This window comes from Scylla paramamosain, chromosome 2 (genome assembly GCF_035594125.1).
Source record: "Scylla paramamosain isolate STU-SP2022 chromosome 2, ASM3559412v1, whole genome shotgun sequence".
NCBI classification, from domain to species: Eukaryota; Metazoa; Arthropoda; class Malacostraca; order Decapoda; family Portunidae; genus Scylla; species Scylla paramamosain.
In genome coordinates, this window is record NC_087152.1 from 32464317 (window position 1) to 32474316 (window position 10000).

Below are 10000 nucleotides of genomic sequence, written 5' to 3' on the forward strand. Positions count from 1 at the left end.
TGCTTATGTAATTCACGTCAAGATTACACATTTCTCACCCGCACGAAACCCATATCTGAGATTCCTCCCTTCCCTCTTCCTTGCTTTTAACCGTTACCCACAAGTCTATGAAAAATATGGTAATAACAATCAAACACACTCACTCAATTATCCAACATTTTTTTTCGTATTGTTACACTTTTCGTTTTTTTTTTTTCGTTTTCTTTTTATAATGACGACTTTCCTTTTAATTTTCTTGAAAAATTTACCGTCTTTCTTCCCTTTTTCTCAGGTTAATTTTTCCTCCTCCTCCTCCTCCTTCCTCACTCTCCTGTCCTCAAGGGCAGCCGAACTCAATCTATTACGTTAGGGCGTCAGGACTGAGCTACCCTTGTCACCGTCCACCTAAGAGCCTCTTCGTCAGTCTTGGTTCTCGGAAAAATTGCCTCCAGTTCATGTCACCGCCGTTTCTTGGTTCCGAGTGACAAGTGGAGGTGTTGTCCGCGCTGACGTGGGGATGTGTCAGGGCTTCTTTGTGGCTTTGTGTGTGTGTGTGTGTGTGTGTGTGTGTGTGTGTGTGTGTGTGTGTGTGTGTGTGTGTGTGTGTGTGTGTGTGTGTGTGTGTATGTATGTGTGTGTGTGTGTGTGTGTGTGTGTGTGTGTGTGTGTGTGTGTGTGTGTGTGTGTGTGTGTGTGTGTGTGTGTGTGTGTGTGTGTGTGTGTGTGTGTGTGTGTGTGTGCAGGCAGCAACTCCAGGCATGCATTCTGCATGCCTGGAGTTGCTGTTGTTGTTATTCTAGCAGAAGCAGCGGCAGTGGGAACGGCAGTAGTAGTAGTAGTAGTAGTAGTAGTAGTAGTAGTAGTAGTAGTAGTAGTAGTAGTAGTAGTAGTAGTAGTAGTTGTCGTTGTTGTTGTTGTTGCTGTTGTTCTTAATGGTGATGGTGGCGGCGCCAAAGACAGTCAAATACAAGAAAACAGAATCAATCAATTAATTAGTTGTGTTTATCAAATATTTAGTGCTGTAGATCGTCGTCAACTTGTTGGTCCTGCTTCATCTGACCTCAGGCTGGACTCAAGCCTTGACCAAAATGATGACGCACATGATGGCGTAACAGCTTGACATGTCAGATGTGTCCGCCACTCAATAAACAACCAAGTTTTCGAGAAAACAATGTTACGAAGTGACTGGTAACCTAAAAGATGCCGCGACAATTTGATACGGAGGTGGTGACCAGTTCGCCATAAATCTAAAGCTGAGGTTCTGGGGATGTGCAGCGCCATCTGAAGTTACTTTTTATGTTTGCTTTCGTTGTACTACTTTTTGACTAATCTATATGTACACAGTAAGATGTTACACCGTTAATTCAGACTGATTTTGGGGCATCTCCCGTAACAAACACACACGGTTAAGCACCCTCAGATGCTGACTTAGCAGCGTCCTTGCCTTCGGCACTCGGCTCACTCGGGAGGGTGGAGCTGGACGCCATTTTGTTGACACACTTATTCTCGTGTGCGTCATGCAATTATTAAAGCTCAGTCCCTGGCCGGTAAGACTCCCGCTTTTCTAAGGAAATGCTCGAATTTTTCTGGGTCATCTACCGCTTTCCATTTGAAGACAATAGTCTATTTTTGTATTACTCAGAAAACTATTTCTTCCATTGTGAACGGTGACAGCGTTGCCCTTTTGTCCAAAGGCACTTTTTTCTTCAGCCAGGTGAGATAACTACGTTACCGATCTACACATCGTTAAACGACAAGGCGTACATAATTATGTAAGACCTTGTGATGTTCTCCCAACATGCACTATGTAAATATATATGAATGCATAAAATGCACAATACATAAATGATAAAACAGCAATGAAACATAATAAACACGGAAATGTATAATAAATATATAGATGCGCATGATATGATATGTAAGAAACACATATAATACACAATTCCCATAACTTATAATTTTTCCTCCCTCATCCTTACCCTTGTCCCTCTCCTCACTCCTTCCCAACCCTCCTCACTTACCTACATACCTGCCTATCTCTTTTCCATTCCTACCATCAAGACTCACAGCACACACTCCCATTCTCTCACGCAACACTCACTGCCTTACTATTTCATTCGTAGCTCCACTATTCACATCCCCCAGCAGTACTACATTGACATTCGCACACACCCATCGCCATCAGTGCAGCACTCCGCTCTTACCTGCCCCGTCCGCCAGCATGGAGTGGGGCGCGCGGCTATCCAGGAGGTTCTCGGAGGAGCCAACTGATAGCTGCATGTGAGGCTGCTGGAACAAGAGGGCGTTGAACTCGTCATCAAAGAACTCCTCCTCGATCTGGTGGTGGTGAGGAGAAGGCTGCTTTTAGAACACAGTTCAAATGAAGGCGTGCGTGAGAAGGGTGTGGCTGTGGGTGCAGATCAGAAAAAGGAATAGAACCTTATCAAATGTTCTGTAATTTTACTGTGCATGCTGTTTTGCTGATTTTCGTATGTAGTTTTACTTTACCTTCTTCTTTACATTATTAGATTCAGTGATATAGAAGCTGGCAAAATCATGGGTTATTTCATGTTAGTGCAGTGTAATTCATTCCTGTACCCTCCCCAGCCCCATCTTCCCCTCGCACCTCCACCTCCTGCCGGCGTCTGGATCTCCTGGGCCTCGGTCGCTGTCCCTCCGATAGTCTCCTCGGCTGGATCTTCACCGCCGTCTCCGCCAGGCCTGTCGGGGTGCCGCCCACGCTGCTCCACCGACGCCCCACGCCGCCCTGCGCCACACGACACGTACAGAGGCACGGTTAATTACTCTACACGTGCACATCCACCCACCCACCAACGCACACACACACACACGGTAACTGATATCTTATCGGCCAAAAACCTGTAAGACACTACAAAATCATAGAATCATATAGTCATCTATATAGAACAATACAACAGTGTTATCAGTTGTCCTATCAATCCAAATTTGTAATAAAACGTAACATAAAATGTAAAAAAGAAAAATGCACAGATGGGAACATTAACATCAACACATCGTACAGAATAAATTACAAGAGAGCAAAACACGAACAATACTAATTAAATAGATAACTAAAAGTGCATCAAAACTATCTATATACTGAAGATAAAGGACATGAAAATTACATGTATAATGAGGAAACAGTAAAAAAAACAAAAGATAAGGAAATTAGAATATATGTTACCCCTCTGTTAGTAGCTCCACATACACACACACACACACACACACACACACACACACACATCTAATCTATACCTCTTTTCACAAAAACAGCTTGCAATGCTTACTCCTGACGAAGACATCGCTACAAAGCGGAAATACAAGAACACACAAGATACACGGCCATCACCTTAGCGGATCTGGCTGGAGGAGGCGAGGGATGGGGCGAGGCCTGCTGAGACATGGAAGAAGAAGGAGGAGGCGCCTGCTGCTGGAGTTGCTGCTGCTGCCTGGCGGGGTTGAGGGGAACCCAGGAGGTGGAGGAGGAGGATGAGTAGTGTGTGGGGCTGGAGGGGCCGCTGGCGAGGGAGCAGGAGGAGGAATGCCGCGTCACCTGGTGGCTGGCTGGCTTGATGGCGGTGTCCTCCACGTGGGTCGACCCTGATACACTGTCCCGCCTCCCGGAACTGCACGAAGGGAGGAGGGAATTAGGGAATGGGGCATGATGGGAGAGAGGAAGGAAAGGAGGAAAAGAGAAGGAAGGTTTTATCTTAAACTAGAGTATTAAACTATCTATGTATTCAATAAATGATTTTGGAGTACATAAAACAGTACTGGTCAATGCACTTCCTCATAAGAGGCACTCTTTCTTGTAGATTTAGAATGGATGGGAAAAAAATCTGCTTTATGATCTAATCCTTAGGCATGACGATCATCAGCAGAAAAAAAAAAGTAACCATACAAAATCTAACATTGATTTCGCACCACAAACTGGATGATTATCTCATCTTTATGAACAGAGACTGAGCAGACAGCAAACACGTGGCACTTGGGACTACACACAGGAAACAAAAAAGAAGACTGTCGATTAACTACGTGTCCTCTCTTCTTTTACTTACTCAAATTTTTGTATTTTTAAGGAGGTATCACAGGGTCAAATATGAAGGAAGATTGTTCTGAGAGAGAGAGAGAGAGAGAGAGGAGAGAGAGAGAGAGAGAGAGAGAGAGAGAGAGAGAGAGAGAGAGAGAGAGAGAGAGAGAGAGAGAGAGAGAGAAAGAGAGAGAGAACCGGTGGACAGAGTAGATACTAAATTGCATCTTACTGCAAGGAGACTCACCTGACGGGTGGGTGTTTTGGGCCCTTGGGCAGCGATCGTGCTCGTCTGGCCTTCAGCTGGTCTTGGGACGGCGGCTCGCTCACCTCGTCCTTGCTGGAGGAGGAGTCAGACACTTGGGACAACTTGCGCATCGTGAGCGTCACTTGACTCACTGTGCGCACCGGCCGCCGCCCGCATACGTCACTACTACCGCTGGAGGAGGCGCTGGCCAGTGAGATGTGGGAGGCGGTGCGAGTGAAGCTGCCGGAGTTTGGAGGGGCCGGCGGGCGACGGCCACACTGATGTTGGTGAGGCTGAGGCCGCGGCGTACCACGTCCATCCTGTGAGGCATGTCTGAGGAGCTGCTGCGTCGACTCGCGCTGGCCGGTCGCTCCCCAGACTCCATCCCTGCTCCTCCTCCTCCCCCCTCGGCCTCCATGAGGAAGGCTCTTTTGGCGGCGTTGGAGATAAAGCTGTAGCCGCTGCCTGACCGGCCTGGGTCAGTGGGGGAGGAGGTGCGAGAGTGATCGGAGTCTGTGGTGGGGCAGCTCGGGGTGATGGGGGAAGTGGGGGGGTGGAAGGTTGGAACAGGTCCCCCTGCCCCGCCCCGCAAGCCCCGGCCTGGTTCGCTGGGGCCCCCGCGCCAGGATGTCCGGCGTGTGGCCGTTGGTGAGCGCCTTGAGCGTTACCTTGTTGGGCAGCAGGTCAGGCTGCAGGTCCGCCCGCAGCACACAGGTGGTAGGCGGCCGAGCGGGCGTGGAAGTGAGGAACGAAGGGTTGATTCTGACGAGGAAGCCGCGGAACAAAGCGTCACGAGGAGTGGGAGATGAAATGAGCGAGAGATTAAACACTAACAGACATGCAATCAGGGCCGAGCTATGTATAATCAGCTGCTCCTGCCTTGTCTGCACCATCAGCTGTACGTATTTCATTACTGTCGTACTGTCTACCTCTTTGTTAATTACCTATCTACGCTCCTTCCTAATAACAGTACATACTAAAAATAATCTACTTATATTCTAACTTTATTTTGTTATCTTAATTATCTACCAAAATTCATCCTTACTACTGCACACATTACGCATTATCTAAAACTCACTTGGCACTGGTAATCGTGTCCATGTTGGGGCTCGGGGTGCGGGTGCATGGCGTTGAGAACCCGCTGTCCACGCCTCCAAACACTCTGCCCTTCCCAGGCACCTCCTGCAACAGTCTGGTGTGTCCTGGCGGCAGCCTCACCGAGTCGTCACTGCGGTGGACCTCGCCCGCCACCACTATCTGCGTGGCACTCGACGGCGTCTTCCTGGCACTGACAAGAGGCTGCTTGGTGGGCGTCTGGATGTCTGTGATGTGGGCGTGGACTGTGTTTGGCTGTGGGGTCGGGGTGTGGGGTGAGTCTGGCTGTGCCTTGGGGGTATGGATCTTCAAAGGAGGTGAGGAGCTTCGCTGGGAGGATTGGGAGGGCGTGGCCGCGCGAATGTGTCTGCCGATGACGGGCGTGTTGGGCACTGAGGGAGGGCCCCACGCAGGCACTGACGGCACGCGCTCCTCCTCGTTCGACTGAATCTGTGAACATAAAAACTAGACTGAAGGGAGACGTGGTGAATTTGAGTATTAAAACATGCAAGGAGCGAGTGCGAGGAAAGGGAACCCGGACAACAAACTGAATGACTATCTCATCGTTATGAACAGAGCCTGAGCAAACAGCAAACACGTGGCACTTGGGACTACATACAGGAAACAGAAAAATAATGTTGTCAGTTAAGTACGCGTCCATCACCTTGGAAGAGTTCTTACACCAAGAGCAGGCGTCATGTATCGATGGGCAGACGTACACATGCCGTTAGATAGATAGTCAGACAAGTAAATAGACAAATGAATAGACAAACATATAAAAAGATAAATATAGATAAATAAATCGATACACTAACTGTTAAAATTTATCAATTAACTGACTAATTAATTTGCTGGCTTACTGAGTGACTGCTTCATTGATAAAACAGTGATAAAACGTGAAATAATGACTAAATAAGTAACGGACTGAATGACTGCATATAAAATTGATTTACTGACTTACTCAAAGACTGAAATATTTTTGCTTACTCACTAACTGACTTATTAAATTACTGAGTGAGTTACAGACAAACTGACTGACTGATTGACTGATCTCTCTCTCTCTCTCTCTCTCTCTCTCTCTCTCTCTCTCTCTCTCTCTCTCTCTCTCTCTCTCTCTCTCTCTCTCACCTTCAGGGACCTCAGCATGGTGTGGATCTCCTGCAGGTCAAGCTCCCTCTCGTGTGAGTTCCACTTGAGGCCGTACTGAGTGAGGTACGTAATGAGCGAGGGCGGCGTAGGGGTGAGGGTGGGCAGCGTCTCGCCAGCAGCCACCCTCTTCTTCACCTCCTTGTCCTCCACGCCTGCCCACGGCGGCATACCTGTGCAGGGGTGACAGTAGAACAAGATGTAGTAATGAAAGTGGTGGTGATTGCAGTAATAATATTAGTAGTAGCAGAAATATTTCTCCATTTCTTTCCTATCCACTTAGTCTCTTTCTCCTCAATATTCCTCTCCCTCTCCCTAGCTATTATTATCAGTGTTTTCTACCATTATTTTTCCTTCATTTCTCTCTCTCTCTCTCTCTCTCTCTCTCTCTCTCTCTCTCTCTCTCTCTCTCTCTCTCATTTGCTCTCCCTTCTTTCTATTCTTTCATGCTTTTTGATAATTTCTACATCAATTAATGCCATACCTGCTCCTTCCTCACTTCCTTTCCCACACTTTCTATCACTGCTGTTCTTTCTCTCCTGGTTTCCCACTTCCCTTTCTTCTAATTTTTATCTACTTCCTCCTTCCTTCCTGACTTTTATCATAGCTGTATTTTTCCTTCATCAACTACCCACCATCTCTCTCTCTCTCTCTCTCTCTCTCTCTCTCTCTCTCTCTCTCTCTCTCTCTCTCTCTCTCTCTTTCTCTCCCTCTCTCTCATAAACAACCTCGTAAAAACTTAAAAAAGTCTACTGTTCCTTATTCATCTGCTTCTTTTCTTTTCTTCCTTTCTTTTTCCTCAATTCACTATCCTCCTCCTCCTCCTCTTCGCAAACAGATTCGTAAGGATTAAGAGATCAACTCCTGTTTATTCTCGTGTTTTTCATTTTCTTTTTTTCTCCCTTTTCTCCTCATCTATTCTTTTCTTTCCTTCTCTTCCTTTCTTTCCCTCATTCATTACCCACCATCTCCTCCTCCTCCTCCTCCTCCTCCTCCTCCTAATCCTCTTCATATACAGCCTCGTAAGGACTAGAATGTCTACTACTAATTCTTCTCATACTTATGTTTCTTTTTTTTTCCTTTCTTCTTTCTCTCATCCTCTAACCACCCTCTCCTCCTCCTCCCCTTCTTCTTAATCCTCTTCATATACAGCCTTTTAAGGACTAAGATAACTACTACTACTTATTCTAATGTTTCTCCTCCGCCAGTATTCACCTGCCCACACTTCCCAGATGACGGCGGTAAGGGAATAAACCTCAGAGCGCGTGGACACCATCTGTTCCTCAAGGGTCTCCGGGGCCTGCCAGGGTCCCAGCCAGGTGGCGGGGCTCAGCTGGGGCGCCCGCATGCTGCAGCCCTGGGGAAATTCGGACAATGAGTGAGTTATGGCGCCGCAGCAATGTTATCATATGGCGCAGGTGTGGCTTACGGGAGACAGTGCTACCTCTTCCACCGAGAAATTGAGATGGGCCAGGATCGAACTCGTTACTGTTAGATTAAGATTAGATTAAGAGTCACTAAGCTCCACACACACACACACACAGACATTTCCCTCCTAGATTAGACTTACCTTTAGGATTAATGTTAAGTTTTTCCCCATCCCCTATGTACATTTTCAGTTTGTCAACTGCCTAAATAATAAGCCGTTTATTATTATTATTATTATTATTACACACACACACACACACACACACTCACCATGAGGAAAGAAGAGGATGAAATAGGGATGGAACAGAAGGAGCAGGTGAGGAATAAGAGGAAAGGAGAAGAACCAGGAGTGAAGAGAACGGAAAGAGGGAAAGGAAATGAAAGATCTAGGGATATGAATGAGAGGGAAATTAAATAAGACGAACACAACTGGCAGGGGAGTGAAGGTGATGAGAAAGATGGGGATGAGGAGGAAGGAAATTGATAGAACTGGAAGAAATAAGGAAGGGAAGAAAAGATATGAGTGAAATGAGTAGATTTATTGAATTACTGCAGAGAGAGAGAGAGAGAGAGAGAGAGAGAGAGAGAGAGAGAGAGAGAGAGAGAGAGAGAGAGAGAGAGAGAGAAGACGTACGTATCATGAGAAAAAATACAAACGGAAGGAAGATCGAAAAAAAAAGGGAGAATAAACTGAATACAAGGAAGGAAACGGCGGGGTATGGAGGGAAGGAAGAGAAGAAGAAAATTACACGCGTTAACATGAGAGGGGAAAAAAAAGGGTACAAGTTTTTTCCAGGCCTTCACATCGTTTCACACCCTCCCACTCATTTGCTCTTCCGCACAATTACTCCCTCATTATCTTCTTCCTCTTCTTCATCCACTCACTCCATTCATTGTCTATTCATTTACTCCCCCTCCCCCCCAGCACTCTAGTCGCTCTACCTATAACAACATATACTCTCTCTCTCTCTCTCTCTCTCTCTCTCTCTCTCTCTCTCTCTCTACTACATACATTTCTTCATTTTTATCCGCTTCTCTGTGTTCTTTCCTTCCCCTTCTTTTCGTGCCTTTCTCTTCCTATTCTTCTTCATTCACTACGTTCCTTTCCCTTCCATAAATTCCATTATCTGTTTATTTACCATTCTTTCCCTTTATCTTTCTTCTCATCCTCCTTTTATCTACTATTCTTCCTCGCATCTAACACTTTCACCTTCTCCTTCTCGTCACTAACTCTCTTCTCCCTCTATCACGTACAGGTAGCCAACCATCCAACTAACCATCCCATACCTAGACAGTTACTCCGTACATCCCGTCCGCATGAGTCACCCAGTGCGGAGGGGCGTTCACCCCATTCACCCATTAGTGGCTGCACAGGTGAATTTCATGGGTTCACTAAGGTGGGCGTTTCTAGGATACGATAACCACCCACATCCAGCCCACGCCGCCCACCCAACTGTGATATAATTTGGTACGAGTCTGTTTTTGCAGTCTCAGTCTCTCTCTCTCTCTCTCTCTCTCTCTCTCTCTCTCTCTCTCTCTCTCTCTCTCTCTCTCTCTGTTGCTTAGTATTGCACTTTTATTTTTCTACCTTTTTTCCTTCTTTTGCATTTTCCATGTCTGTCTGTCTATCTCTGTCTGTCTGTCTGTGCGTGCGTTCGTGCGTGCTTGCATGTTGTGTGCGTGCATGTAATAATGTGTGTGTGTGTGTGTGTGTGTGTGTGTGTGTGTGTGTGTGTGTGTGTGTGTGTGTGTGTGTGTGTGTGTGTGTGTGTGTGTGTGTGTTTGTCTCTCTCTCTCTCTCTCTCTCTCTCTCTCTCTCTCTCTCTCTCTCTCTCTCTCTCTCTCTCTCTCTCTCTCTTTTTGTCACCCACCTTGCCGTGCATTTCCATGGCGAACTCAAATCCCCCCAGCTTGGCGTGGTGCGTGGAGACGAGGTGCAGGGCGTGGGAGGTGACGGCGGCGTGCAGCCAGTTGTGGGCGTGGAGGAAAATGAGTGCCTCCACCACGCCCAGCAGCATCTCCACGGCGCCGCCCACGCTCAGGTCCCGGTGCTG

General features: G+C 47.0%; 1 protein-coding gene across 1 annotated transcript in view; it reads right to left on the reverse strand.

Moving 5' to 3' along the window:
- LOC135113695 (uncharacterized) overlaps positions 1 to 10000 on the reverse strand; it is a 134492-nt gene that overhangs the window by 9538 nt on the left and 114954 nt on the right. Inside the window, 8 exon segments of the mRNA XM_064029195.1 lie at positions 2184 to 2316; positions 2606 to 2746; positions 3350 to 3626; positions 4278 to 5039; positions 5356 to 5822; positions 6501 to 6691; positions 7734 to 7875; positions 9818 to 9997. Of these exon segments, the coding sequence (XP_063885265.1) occupies positions 2184 to 2316; positions 2606 to 2746; positions 3350 to 3626; positions 4278 to 5039; positions 5356 to 5822; positions 6501 to 6691; positions 7734 to 7875; positions 9818 to 9997 (2293 nt within the window).